The 15,052-nt window shown below is 49.2% G+C and overlaps 1 protein-coding gene across 1 annotated transcript in view; it reads left to right on the forward strand.

The window, feature by feature from the left end:
- The first annotated feature begins 9,502 nt into the window (after nt 1-9,502).
- SLC46A1 (solute carrier family 46 member 1) overlaps nt 9,503-15,052 on the forward strand; it is a 48,837-nt gene continuing 43,287 nt past the window's right edge. Inside the window, exon 1 of the mRNA XM_068265919.1 lies at nt 9,503-9,880. Within this exon, the coding sequence (XP_068122020.1) occupies nt 9,521-9,880 (360 nt within the window). The 5' untranslated portion in view covers nt 9,503-9,520. The remainder of the gene's footprint in view (nt 9,881-15,052) is intronic.

Raw genomic sequence — 15,052 nt, forward strand, 5'->3', positions numbered from 1 at the left:
CCCATCCAGTTTCCCGGCTCTTGAGTGTCCCAGCCGCTGGATCTTCTTCACTGCAGACTGCAGTAAACACGCGCTGCCGCCCCGCCGACATCCTACATAGTAACGGCGTCCTCTTCGTAGATACAGTGCCCCCTTATGTGTGACGAGCAGCGCACGTGCGCCAGGGTCATGCATGACGTCAGGCGCACATACGCCGCTTGTCACACAGACGGGGCACTGTAACTACGAAGAGAACGCCGTTACTATGGAGGATGTCAGTGGGACGGCAGTGCGTGTTTACCGCATGGCTGTAGTGTAGAAGATCCGGCGGCTGGGACGCTCAAGAGTCGGGAAACTGGATGGGATGGCTGGGACATTCAGATGACCGCAGCTGGGACCATCGGATGACCCTTGGATGGGGGAAGTTAGGCGGAGGAGGAGAGGATCGCGGCGGCAGGATTCGGTAAGTATGTTTTGGGGCCAAAATACCGTTCCTTTAGAATATAAGCTTGGTGTAATTTGCCTTCTTAAAACAGAAGGAAATTTGCAATAATTCAGTTATAAGTGAACATTTGTGGTTACCCACAATGCTCTACTGAATATGCAAATTATCCCTTTTCGCCCTTGTTAAGCCAAGCAAGCATCCAGAACCGCTGGTGTATAGCAAGCTTATAGCTTTAAAGAGACTCTGTAACATTCAAAAGATCCCCTGGGGGGTACTCACCTCGGGTGGGGGAAGCCTCCGGATCCTAATGAGGCTTCCCACGCCGTCCTCTGTCCCACGGGGGTCTCGCCGCAGCCCTCCGAACAGCCGGCGACTGTGCCGACTGTCATTTCAATATTTACCTTTGCTGGCTCCAGCGGGGGCGCTGTGGCGGCTTTCCATTCCGAACTACACGGAAATACCCGATCTCATTCGGGTCCGCTCTACTGCGCAGGCGCAGGAAACTTGCGCCTGCGCAGTAGAGCGGACCCGACGGCGATCGGGTATTTCCGTATAGTTCGGAGCCGACAGCCGTCAGAGCGCCTGCGCAGGAGCCAGGAAGGTAAATATTGACGTCACCGCTGCCCGGACTCCACGGAGGGCTGCAGCGAGACCTCTGACGGATGGAGGACGGCGTGGGAAGCCTCATTAGGATGGAGCCAGCGGCGGACACGGACAGGTAATGTAAAGTGCACTGGGCACTGAGGGGAGGGCACATTGAACATTAGGGGGACAGCGTCGGGCCGGCAGATGCGGCGTGACAAACGCATATTCCAGATCGGTTTTGCATGAAATCGATCGGGAATCGACCTGCGGTGTATGGGCAGCCGATAGATTTGTCTCTAATCTGATTTGATTACAGAGATATGTCTCTTGGTCGAATCTGCCCATCATCGCTAGATGTACGGCTACCTTTAATGTGTGAACATTGCTATAAAGTAAACCTGAAGGAAAAAAGTACCCCGAATAAGTACTTACCTCAGTAGAGGGGAGCCTCTATATAATCCAGAGGCTTCCCGCATCCCCCTCACATCCACCGATCCAGCACTGGGAGCCCCGAACCTCTACAAGGAGCCAAATGGGCTTGGCTTTTCCCGCCAAGCCCAAGTGACTCCATGCTACTGTGCAGGCATACTACACCTACACCACGCATGCTTACCGACGGAAACGTGGCCACAAACTTCCTGAGGGTCCAGCACTGAAATGGCACTTTCTGTATTTTACGGAATATATATATAAGACGCACCTAGATTTAGAGGGCAAAAATCAGGGAAAAAAATAAACTAAACCTAGGTGCGTCTATGGTGCAGGGGCGTCTTATGTACCTTTAAACCCCCCAAAACTGTCTCTATCTAAGCTACACTAAATCCTGCTACACTACATTTCACTTACCCCTGCTGCCGCCACCAACTACACTTCACTGCACTAAACCCTGCTACCACCACCAACTACACTACACTTCACTAACTAAGCCCTGCAGCCAATCCAAACTACACTACACTTCACTAACTAACCCTTGCAGCCAACCCAAACTACACTACACTTCACTAACTAAATCCTGCAGCCAACACAAACTACACTACACCTCACCCCTGCTGCATCTCACCTGATCCTGCCGCCTCGATCCTCTCCTCCTCCGCCCAACTGCTATCATCTGAGGGTATCCGATGGTCCCAGCTGCGGTCATCTGAGGGTCCCGGCGATCCCATCCAGTTTCCCGGCTCTTGAGTGTCCCAGCCGCTGGATCTTCTTCACTGCAGACTGCAGTAAACACGCGCTGCCGCCCCGCCGACATCCTACATAGTAACGGCGTCCTCTTCGTAGATACAGTGCCCCCTTATGTGTGACGAGCAGCGCACGTGCGCCAGGGTCACGCATGACGTCAGGCGCACATACGCCGCTTGTCACACAGACGGGGCACTGTAACTACGAAGAGAACGCCGTTACTATGGAGGATGTCAGTGGGACGGCAGTGCGTGTTTACCGCATGGCTGTAGTGTAGAAGATCCGGCGGCTGGGACGCTCAAGAGTCGGGAAACTGGATGGGATGGCTGGGACATTCAGATGACCGCAGCTGGGACCATCGGATGACCCTTGGATGGGGGAAGTTAGGCGGAGGAGGAGAGGATCGCGGCGGCAGGATTCGGTAAGTATGTTTTGGGGCCAAAATACCGTTCCTTTAGAATATAAGCTTGGTGTAATTTGCCTTCTTAAAACAGAAGGAAATTTGCAATAATTCAGTTATAAGTGAACATTTGTGGTTACCCACAATGCTCTACTGAATATGCAAATTATCCCTTTTCGCCCTTGTTAAGCCAAGCAAGCATCCAGAACCGCTGGTGTATAGCAAGCTTATAGCTTTAAAGAGACTCTGTAACATTCAAAAGATCCCCTGGGGGGTACTCACCTCGGGTGGGGGAAGCCTCCGGATCCTAATGAGGCTTCCCACGCCGTCCTCTGTCCCACGGGGGTCTCGCCGCAGCCCTCCGAACAGCCGGCGACTGTGCCGACTGTCATTTCAATATTTACCTTTGCTGGCTCCAGCGGGGGCGCTGTGGCGGCTTTCCATTCCGAACTACACGGAAATACCCGATCTCATTCGGGTCCGCTCTACTGCGCAGGCGCAGGAAACTTGCGCCTGCGCAGTAGAGCGGACCCGACGGCGATCGGGTATTTCCGTATAGTTCGGAGCCGACAGCCGTCAGAGCGCCTGCGCAGGAGCCAGGAAGGTAAATATTGACGTCACCGCTGCCCGGACTCCACGGAGGGCTGCAGCGAGACCTCTGACGGATGGAGGACGGCGTGGGAAGCCTCATTAGGATCCGGAGGCTTCCCCCACCCGAGGTGAGTACCCCCCAGGGGATCTTTTCATGTTACAGTTCCTCTTTAAGTTTTACACAGCCTTATCAAACCCACTTGTTAGGGCTGGAACCCACAGGAGCGCTTTTGGCAGCGTTTTGGCAGCGCTGCGATACGCTAGCAGTTTGCCAAAACGCTGGGCTAATGTTAATGGATGGGGCAACTTCCACAGGAGCGTTTGCGTTTCTCAGAAACGCAAATGCAGGACGTGCAGCATTTTTGGAGCATTAGCGCTTCAATGTAAAGTATTGAACCGCTAGCGGAAACGCTCAGCAAAACCTAAACTGAGCGGTTTTGCTAGCGTTTTGCGGTTCAGCACACTAACAAAATGAAAAATAATTCACAGGACCAATCAGGATAAAAACGCAAAACGCAAAACGCTAGGCACCCGCTGGGGAAAAAAATACAATGTTGCAAAACACGACCAAAAACGCGCATGAATCCGCTTGCAAACCGCTCAGACAAAACGCTAGCGGTTGCGTTTTGCGTTTGCGGTTTTCAGTGGGTTCCAGGCCTAACAGGCTGTCTACATGTGGGTTTGATAAGGCTGTGGAAAACTTAAAGCTATAGGCTTGCTATACACCAGCGGTTCTGGATGCTTGCTTGGCTTAACAAGGGCGAAAAGGGATAATTTGCATATTCAGTAGAGTATTGTGGGTAACCACAAATGTTCACTTATAACTGAATTATTGCAAATTTCCTTCTGTTTTAAGAAGGCAAATTACACCAAGCTTTGCTTTTTTAGTAGGAGGGCTTTTTGGTTCCTTTCATCCCCCTGTATATTCCTAGTGGTTTGGGTCACCCTGAGCTGCTTGGTTACTCTGTTTAGAATATAAGACACACCCACTTTTCCCCCCTAGTTTTGGGGAAGAAAAAGTGCGTGTTATATTCTGAAAAATACGGTACTTTTTACAGGTTTCATTTAAAGTGTACCTGGCATTACAAGATGCAGCATTTATACTTGCCTGGGCCTTCCTCAAGCCCTATGTGCTCCGTTGCCTACCTCACCGCCCTCCCGGGTGGCTCTGTTCTTCTACAGTCTTGCCCAGTAATATGTCCAGTTGCCGCTGATTGGAGGGAAGGGACGCGGGCGGGGAGCGGCGATATAGAGGAGGCGGGGGAGCGGCTGAATGGCACCACAAAGGTAAACAGCATGCTAGCGACAAGGTGCATGTCGCTAGCACGGTGGTTTTTATTACGGGGGACAGCAGAGCGCAGAGGAGGCCTGGGGGCACACTATAAGGCAACAGAGGCTGATTATAGTATACACAACCCGCCTCTGTGCCCTACTAACATTATTAAATCCCACCTTGGGTTCTCTTTAAGCCATACCTCCCAACTTTTTGAGATGAGAAAGAGGGACACTTAAGCCTTGCCCCTGCCACACCCCTGATCACGCCCCCATCACACCCCTAGTCACGCATACCATAAAAATAAAAATGTTTTATAATTCAAACCACACAGGTCCTTTCTTTCCTGGTACATTTTCCTTCATATTAACATTTTAAAATTAGTAATATATCAATTTATAGGATGGGAATAAAGTTTAGAGTAAAACACATCCATTTTTAGTAGAGAAATATATATATTTATGTAGAAACAGGGACAAAGTCCTGAAAGAGGCACAAATGAGGAGGAAAGAGGGACAGAGGGGACAGGGCTCCCAAAGCGAGGGAGCTATGTTTTATGCTGAAGTTGCTACTGACATACAGTGGAGGAAATAATTATTTGACCCTTTTGGCTAAGATCAAGTGTAGTATCTGTTCTTGAAATTTTTTGGGGGACCTGGAGGGATGGCACTGTGGCAGGGTGTCCTTCCTGGTCGTAATTCCCAGGGACTGATTGAATGGATCTATACCATGGTCGAGGCTGAATGGCTGAGGGCTTTGCTTAGGCGTACTGCCCCTGGAAGTGGCGCTCCAGGTGCACCTGAAAAAACCTGAGATGTGGCAGATCTCAGGCGGAAGTAGGGTGCTTTGGTCTGTACTGCCCATATGCATCGCCAACTAACGCAGCTCCCCGGCCTTTTGGCTAGGGAGAGTGCGGAATTTTTATCACTCCGGCCGCAAGGTCGGGGCCAGCTTGCTGGCACCGGGGACTTCGGTTCCCACCTGGCTCCCTCTCGGGGGAGCCACCCGGACCATGTGGGATGCCACATGGCCAGGCCCTTTGGGTAACCACTGGGCACAGTCGGGGTCCTCCTCGGAGGACTCCAGGATCCTTCAACCCCTCGGGTGTTGGAGGATGCCACCCCCTGAGCCGATGGCAAAGGGGGAAGGTTACCTTCGGGGAACAACCGGAAGGGCCCTGCTGTATTGTGGGGCCCGTGGCTACTCGTGCACGTTTTGTGGGGGTGCTTTAGGGCACTCACGCTTTTTCCGTGCACGGGCTAATAGCCTTGCTGACCGGGACTCCTGTTGCATGCAACAGGAGCCAAGACAAGCTAAAAAAAAAAAAATAATAATTATTTGACCCCTCACTGATTTTGTAAGTTTGTCCAATGACAAAGAAATGAAAAGTCTCAGAACAGTATCTTTTCAATGGTAGGTTTATTTTAACAGTGGCAGATAGCACATCAAAAGGAAAATCGAAAAAATAACCTTAAAGGGAAGGTTCAGGGAAACCTTTAAAAAAAATAAAAATCCATATCCACTTACCTGGGGCTTCCTCCAGCCCGTGGCAGGCAGGAGGTGCCCTCGCCGCCGCTCCAGAGGCTTCCGGTCGTCTTCGGTGGCCGACCCGACCTGGCCAGGCCGGCTGCCAGGTCGGGCTCTTCTGCGCTCCAAGGACGGGCTCTTCTGCGCTGACGTCATCGGACGTCCTCCGGGCTTTACTGCGCAGGCGCAGTAGTTCTGCGCCTGCGCAGTAAAGCCCGGAGGACGTCCGATGACGTCAGTGCGCCCGCGTGGGACGCAGAAGAGCCCGTCCTTGGAGCGCAGAAGAGCCCGACCTGGCAGCCGGCCTGGCCAGGTCGGGTCGGCCACCGAAGACGACCGGAAGCCTCTGGAGCGGCGGCGAGGGCACCTCCTGCCTGCCAAGGGCTGGAGGAAGCCCCAGGTAAGTGGATATGGATTTTTATTTTTTTAAAGGTTTCCCTGAACCTTCCCTTTAAATAAAAGATAGCAACTGATTTGCATTTTATTGAGTGAAATAAGTTTTTGAACCCTCTAACAATAAAAGACTTAATACTTAGTGGAAAAACCCTTGTTTGCAAGCACAGAGGTCAAACGTTTCTTGTAATTGATGACCAAGTTTGCACACATTTTAGGAGGAATGTATGTATGCTGTGACAGCGCTCCTCTTCCTTTACAGTACACCTTGGGATAAGAAAAGTTGTGGCCAGCAGATTCACAAGATTTTCATCAAACTTCTGGTCGAATCACAAGAATCTCATGAAACAGTTTCACAAAACTGGCTCAGATGGGTTCAAGTGGGGTTGTCAGAGCTTAGCGAGGACAGGTCCAGCTTTCCGACGCCACTTAGCCTGTTCCATGTAGTTGTAGGGAGGCAACTTTCCGTTACTGTAACTGACGTTACAGTTTTCCCCTCTCTGCAGCGCTGGAAGGTTTGTTCTGACAGCGAACACTCTGGATTTGGCTGATAAAGGACGTTTGAAAGGGCTTAATGGTTGTTGTTTTACGGTGGGCGCATTCTGTATCATTATAATTTTAGGAGGAATGTTGGTCCACTCCTCTTTGCAGATCATCTCTAAATCCTTAAGGTTTCGAGGCTGTCTCTGTGCAACTCTGAGCTTGAGCTCCCTCCATAGGTTTTCTATTGGATTAAGGTCCGGAGACTGACTAGGCCACTCCATGACCTTAATGTGCTTCTTCTTGAGCCACTCCTTTGTTGCCTTTGCTGTATGTTTTGGGTCATTGTCGTGCTGGAACACCCATCCACGACCCATTTTCAGTTTCCTGGCAGAGGGAAGGAGGTTGTCGTTCAGGATTTCACGATACATGGCTCCGTCCATTTTCCTGTTAATGCGATTAAGTTGTCCTGTGCCCTTAGCAGAAAAACACCCCTAAAGCAAAATGTTTCCACCCCCATGCTTGACGGTGGGGACGGTGTTTTGGGGGTCATAGGCAGCATTTTTCTTCCTCCAAACACATCGAGTTGAGTTAATGCCAAAGAGCTCTATTTTGGTCTCATCAGACCACAGCACCTTCTCCCAGTCACTCACAGAATCATTCAGGTGTTCATTGGCAAACTTCAGACGGGCCTGCACATGTGCCTTCTTAAAGAGACACTGAAGCGAAAAAAAAATTATGATATTATGATTTGTATGTGTAGTACAGCTAAGAAATAAAACATTAAGATCAGATACATCAGTCTAATTGTTTCCAGTACAGGAAGAGTTAAGAAACTCCAGTTGTTGTCTCTATACAAAAAAGCCATTAAACTCACCACTTTCAAAGTCTTGGAGAGGGCTGTTTTCTGACTTTTATTATCTCAACTGTTAGTTAACTATTTACTTTTTCTCTGCCAGAGGAGAGGTCATTAGTTCAGACTGCTCTGAAAGAATCATTTTGAATGCTAAGGTGTTGTGTAATCTGCACATATTAGAGAATGATGCAATGTTAGAAAAAACACTATATACCTGAAAATAAAAATATGAGAATATTTTCTTTGCTGCTAATCTTCTAGCAATTATTCATAGTACACAACCAATTCATTATATCATATATATTTTTTCGCTTCAGTGTCTCTTTAAGCAGGGGGACCTTGCGAGCCCTGCAGGATTTTAATCCATTGCGGTGTAATGTGTTTCCAATGGTTTTCTTGGTGACTGTGGTCCCTGCTAATTTGAGGTCATTCACTAACTCCTCCCGTGTAGTTCTAGGATGCTTTTTCACCTTTCTCAGAACCATTGACACCCCACGAGGTGAGATCTTGCGTGGAGCCCCAGAGCGAGGTCGATTGATGGTCATTTTGTGCTCCTTCCATTTTCGAACAATCGCACCAACAGTTGTCACCTTCTCTCCCAGCTTCTTGCTAATGGTTTTGTAGCCCATTCCAGCCTTGTGCAGGTCTACAATTTTGTCTCTGACATCCTTGGACAGCTCTTTGGTCTTTCCCATGTTGGAGAGTTTGGAGTCTGCTTGATTGATTGATTCTGTGGACAGGTGTCTTTTATACAGGTGACTAGTTAAGACAGGTGTCCTTAATGAGGGTGACTAATTGAGTAGAAGTGTCTAACCACTCTGGGCTCTATTCATAAAACCTTACCGCAAGTTTTCCGCTCAAAACAGCGGATTTTCACGTCCATTTAGCAAAGTGGGCATTCATAAACGCTGTTCCCGCATGAAAATCTACAATCCCCCTGCAGAGCGAGAAATTTCCGCCTTCTCCAGTGTTTTTCTAGATTTATCTAGAAAAAAGTAACAAAATGGCCATTCATAAAGATTAGAGGAAGCGGTATGTGGACGGGAAATACCGCTTCCTCTGATTTTGCGGATTACATACAAGTGAATGGGACAGACCTCCCAGAGAGAGCAGTGCACGGAGGGACTCTGCCGGCTGAAGTGTTTCCGCATGCCTTCCGACAGCTTACCGCCAGCTTTCAGCGGGAGATCTCCGCTCTTGCATCGCAGCTTTCAAGATTTCTTTGAATGACCACCCAGAAGTGTAAAATACCGCTGCGGTATTTTCCCTCCAGGAGTTTTCTCGCAACAACTTTTTTATGAATAGAGCCCTCTGTGGGAGCCAGAACTCTTAATGGTTGGTAGGGGTTCAAAAACTTATTTCACTCAATGAAATGCAAATCAGTTGCTATCTTTTATTTAAGGTTATTTTTTCGATTTTCCTTTTGATGTGCTATCTGCCACTGTTAAAATAAACCTACCATTGAAATAATACTGTTCTGAGACTTTTCATTTCTTTGTCATTGGACAAACTTACAAAATCAGTGAGGGGGTCAAATAATTATTTCCTCCACTGTATTTCTGCTCTAATGGGTTTAGGAAACCAGAAAAGTTCTCAAAAGTAATCTTTCTAAGCAAGAACTATTTCTAATAAAATAGAAACTGGCAAATAAATGTATGGTGTTGCAACCAATGCATTACTATTATTAATAACTTTCTGATTCACTGCAAGGTGAAATGTAGTGTCGCAAGCAAGCAGTGACACAGCAGCTGCACTGACAGGTCCTCGGCTGGTGGTGATATAGGGAGGGAGGGATGAGATGGATGGGGAGGGATGTGGCGTGTCCGGGGCGGTCTTCTCCTCATCTCCTTCCCTCTATCCCGCCTGCGATCGCAGTGCGGACGGCAGAGCTCCTCGCCTGATGCCCTTCTCGCTGGCAGCGGTATGTGTGAGAGCGACATGTCCGAGGTGGTGGGCTCGGAGCTCGGCCAGGAGATGGCGGAGAAGCCGGAGCCCCGGCGCTGCTATACCAGCCGGATGACGGTGGAGCCGGTGCTGTTCCTGGCGATGTTCGGTGTGGCGCTGCAGGGCCCGCTCACCACTCAGTACCTGTGGGGGAGGCTCAGTGCTGACATCGGCTACAACGGGAGCAAGACGGAGGGCTGCACCAACATCTCCAGCGCCCTAGAGAAGGTGAGGAGGAGGCCCTGTCTGTCTGTTGGGGCTGCTGGCTGCTAACCTGTATTCCCAGCTGCCTGTCTGTCCACATGGACACTGCTTCCAGCATGTTGTGCTGGGTATACACGATGCAATTTTCCATCAAATAGATGAGTCGAGAAGATCGTTTCTGACCTGTTTGATCTGTTCCCAGTAGATAATGCGATTGATTTTCAGACCACTACTGCACTAAATAGATAAGTACTGTTAAGGTGGCCATACACCAGGCGACTAATTGGAGGAAAATCGGTGCTGCCAAGTGCATGCCCGGTGGACAATGCAACCAATTTTGGGCCAAAATTGGTCGCATTAATTTGTCGGTCATGCTGCAAGATGTCGGGCTGCCTCGATTGATTGCGTGCTTGGCAGTTACGGCGATTGATATCGTGACAAACGTGATGTGATCCCCCACTGTCCCCCCAATTTGTAATGTGTGTAGAGAGCGGAGCCCAGTGCTGTATACATTACCTGTCCGTGGCCGCCCTTTTGTCTGCCGCTGGCCCTGGGCGCGCTCCTTGCGCCATACACGTGCCCCACGTGGCTGTCGGTGTACACGTGTGCGTAACGTCACATACGTGCCTCGTTACCATGGCAACTAAGTGCGGCACGTGTATGGAGCAAGGAGTGCGCCCAGGGCCAGCGGCAGACCAGCAGCGGCCACGGACAGGTAATGTATATAGCACTGGGTACCGCTCATGTAGAGTACACCGGACAGTCGCTTTCATTGCTCGTTGCATCTTGCAGAATGTCCAACCAATTAATGCAACCAGTTTCAGCCAGAAATCTGTTGCACTGTCGATCGATTGGCATGCACTTGGCTGCACAGATTTTCTTCTGATTTATAATAATCGAATTGGATGGTTGATCGGCTGACAAGTCGCCTGATGTATGGCCACCTTTATTGATCGTGAGCAGATCAGACATGTCAGAAATTGTTTCAACCTGTCAAGCTGACAGAAAATTGCATTGTGTATACCTAGCAGTAGTGTGCATTTCAGAGATGGCGTAAGGTGAACTGGGGCCCCTGAAAAGGTAATAAACTAGGCACCTCTTGAGGAGCTAGTCTCGTTGAGGGTAGGGAACAGTTCTTCAGTCGCAACACCCTCTACAGCACAAGGCGTGATTGGGCAAATAGTATTGATTTAGTTTACTACTACAACCCCCATTTCCCCCCCTCCACCAGTGCCCCTGCATTATTACTTTACCTGTCAGGCGTCCGCCTCTGTGTCTGCACTCCTCTTTTGATATCCAGAAGAAGGGTGCGGACACCAGACAAGTAAAGTATTAATGCAAGCACACATCAGGGGTACAGTACATTTGGGGGGCGTGGGCAGGGGTGTTTGTCATTTGCGATTATCGCACACTGTTACTGCCGTGCACTGGATTGAGCATGTTGGCCCAAGATTTTCCAGCTTGTTTGATCGATTCATGTGACCAAATTGGTCGCATCGACGATCGTGCATGGTTTTGGCTGCACTGATTTTCACCCGATTTGATAATCATCGAACCGGATGGTTGGTCGGCCCCCAAATCTTAAGATGTATGGGCACTTTTGCGTACCAGAGGAATCAGCGCGGGAGCCTTGGGTGCAGGATACAGCCGGTATATGGCTGATCCTGCTGCTGCACAAGTTCCCGGCCGCGTTAAATACTATTCCCCCTCCAGGCCACCATGGATAGTGGGGAATTAAATAACTTGGCTTCCAGCAGTTGCTGGAGGCCGAATTATAGTGTTTTAAAAGTAACTTCTGCTCTGTCTTCTTACGGCGCTGAAGTTACTCCTTGTGCACTGCTACAGCCGTAATTCCTATTATGGCCTATGGTGGCGCCGGCTGCGCCAAAGTCTCCTGCGCTGGAATAGCAGTGTTTGAGATGTATGGCCACTTTTGCTATTTACAGTACAAATAGAAGTAATCTTTATTATTACAGCACTAATAAAAAGTTAATGTATTGAATTGAGGAAGACTAGCCTCTCAGGTCTAGGGACCCTGGTGCAGTCGCAGCCTTCACATTCCCTATGGCCTTCACATTCCCTATGGCAGGGGTCTCAAACTCAATTTACCTGGGGGGCCGCAGGAGGCAAAGTCAGGATGAGGATGGGCCGCATAAGGAATTTCACAATCGCGACGCATCGCCGCCTCTGCTCGCCCCTCTCACTCTTCCTTCACAGAGAGGGGCAGGGAGAGGCGGCGATTGACGTCAGGAGGGGCAGAGCTGAAGCTGAAAGCTCTGCCCCTTCCAGGAAATGCCGGCGGATTGCTCCCCGGGTGATTTGGGGGCTCTGCAGCCCTCGTTTAGCAGCGGGGATGCGGCGGATTACTTGGGAGCACTGAAGCGAAATATAAGGAAGCTTTTGCCGGCGAGGGCAACAAAATATTGTATCGAGGGCCGCAAATGGCCCGCGGGCCGCGAGTTTGAGACCCCTGCCCTATGGCCTTCACATTCCCTATGGCCTTCACATTCCCTATGGCCTTCACATTCCCTATGGCCGTCACATTCCCTATAGCTGTGACACTGATTTTGGCCTACATGGAACACTGGCGCTGAATATTTTCTAGGATTTGTGTATTGACAGCGCCAGCATAGTATGCAGTTCTTTGCACTGTGCCATTGATGTTAGGGGAAAGGGGATCATGGTCTTGTATCATTGCTAAGAATGGACAATGGGAGTCAAATATTTCTGGATTGCGTGTAATTTCTATGAAAATTGTTTGCAGCTTGGAATAGAACCAATAAAATGCACTTCCTGTTGATTTTGATTGGCCCAATTGCAAGCTACATAGGATATGCATGAAAACCAGAATTATTTGCATCTCATTATCCATATTTAGTCTTTACCATATACTCTGTAAGGGCTCTTTCACATTAGACAACGCGTGCAGGAGCCTGCGGCGTGTCGTCGGGTATCTGCGGTGCGACGCAATCAGCGGCGGTAGCTGGTAATTAAACCCGACGGAAAACGCCGGCATGTGTTAAGCAAAATCACTCTGAATAATGGTACAAGCAGTAAGTTTTTGATTTAAAAATCGGAATGTTGCTAGAACACCCTCATATGGTAACCCGGCACTGGCGCTTTGCATCTAATGACCGTAGCGCAATTGCGGTCTGTGTGAGCTAGCCTTAAAGGGAACCTAAAGCGAGGAAAATTATTTAAAATAAACACATGACGTAACATGAATATTACATACTTACCTCACCGTCAGTTCCTCTCAGAAGCTCACCATTTTCTTCTTACTGTGATCCCTTCCGGTTCTGATAGTATTTTGTTAGAACTGAAATATATCAGTTGCTGTCAGTTATATGTCAGCAGCTGTCAGTTACAACTGAATGTGCAAGGTAATGTCCATGTTTCCCTATGGCTCAAGTGGGTGATATTACAGTTTAACAGCGTGCTGACCAGGAATCTGTTAGGAGGTCATGGACATTTTTAAAATGGAGGATGGAAAAATCCAATGATCACAGTGGGCAAATGGGCCTCAGGAGAGGAGAAAGAGATTGAGCAGTAGACTACACAGGAGGCAAGTATGACCTGATGATTTTCAGATACTCACCTAAGGAGAGGGAAGGCTCGGTCCTAATGAGCCTTCCCTCTCCTCTCCCGGTGCCCTCGGTGCTGCGCTGGCTCCCCCGTTCGCGTCCGCCGCCGCAGGGACTTCGGAGGTCTTCGAGAGCACTCGGGCTTCCGAAGACGGGCCACTCCATACGACGTACGCGCGAGCGCGTCATAGAGGGCGCTCGCGCATGCATAGTATGGAGCGTCCGCGTCATCGGGAGCCCGAGCGCTCCCGAAAGCTTCCGAAAGCTCCCTTCGGCATGCGGAAGTGGTAGTATTTGACCGAAGTGGTCGAATACTGCCACGGGGGATCCTGCGCGGGACCGGGCAGCAGGAGAGGAGAGGGAAGGCTCATTAGGACCGAGCCTTCCCTCTCCTTAGGTGAGTATCTGACTTTTTTTTTTTTTTTCTTTTTTTAAACGGTAAACATTCACTTTAAAGGTGCCCATTTATTAGTCGAACTTCCTCCAGATCAACCATTAGATCAATCCCTCTCTGGTTGAATCTGATCAGAGAGGGATCTATTGCCTGCCCACTCTGCACACCAATTGCTGAAATCTATTGGAAATTGTCCCGCTGCCCTTCCCCCCCCCCCCCCCCACCCCCCTCACCAACCGTGTGTGTGTGTGTGTGTGTGTGTGTGTGTGTGTGTGTGTGTGTGTCCGGGGCCGTGTGCAGTGTTGAAGGTTCATCTGTTATGCCGGCTTGCCTCCTACAATGTCTGACGTCACTACATGCGCCATTGTCATGTGGTGCAGCACTCGCAGTGACAACGGAGGAGGGAAGAGTAGGGCTGTGGAGTCGGTACAAAAATCTTCCGACTCCTCAGTTTATGAAACCACCGACTCCGTGTACCCAAAATGGCTCAGACTCCGACTCCTTAGTCTAATACTTACCAGGGCTGTGGATTTTGTGCAAAATCATCCAACTCCCGACTCCGACTCTTCAGTTTATGAAATCTCCGGGTACCCAAAATTACTCCTCAACTCCAACTCCGACTCCAAAGCCCTGGGCAGCGGGCTGGTGAGCCTTCAGCGCTGCACACAGGCACGGGAGGGACACACATACACTTGGAGGGACAGTGGTTGAAATGGAATGCTGTTACCACTAAACTTGCAATCTAGCCTTTGCAACAGAGATTTTCCAATATGCCCAATCGATCCTTTTGACGGTTTTAAACAGAAATTCGATCGAAAGATCGATCGAGTGGCTGTGTTGTGTTATAGATTCTCTTTCGATACGATAAAATTATTGGATTGAAATGTCGATCAGCCTGCAAAATCGACTGATGTGTGGGTACTGTAAAAGTACCCACGTGACCATGGATGGGGGATCATTGGCAGCCAATGATTGTTCCCTGATTTATCTTCATGTTCGCAGTAACAGTGGCACAAACTTTCATTTAAACGATCACTGTAAAATGTGTGCGGAGGTCAATGGGGATCTTAAAGATTGTCCAATGATCCATCACATGATCGCCTTGCTAAATATCATTTAATTTTTTTTTTTAACCAAATTATTTGACTAATTTTAGTTAAACAATGTTACAATATGAAAATGATAATTTCTCGTGAACAAAGGTTGTCCTTTGCAGAA

Source organism: Hyperolius riggenbachi, chromosome 2 (genome assembly GCF_040937935.1).
Source record: "Hyperolius riggenbachi isolate aHypRig1 chromosome 2, aHypRig1.pri, whole genome shotgun sequence".
NCBI classification, from domain to species: domain Eukaryota; kingdom Metazoa; phylum Chordata; class Amphibia; order Anura; family Hyperoliidae; genus Hyperolius; species Hyperolius riggenbachi.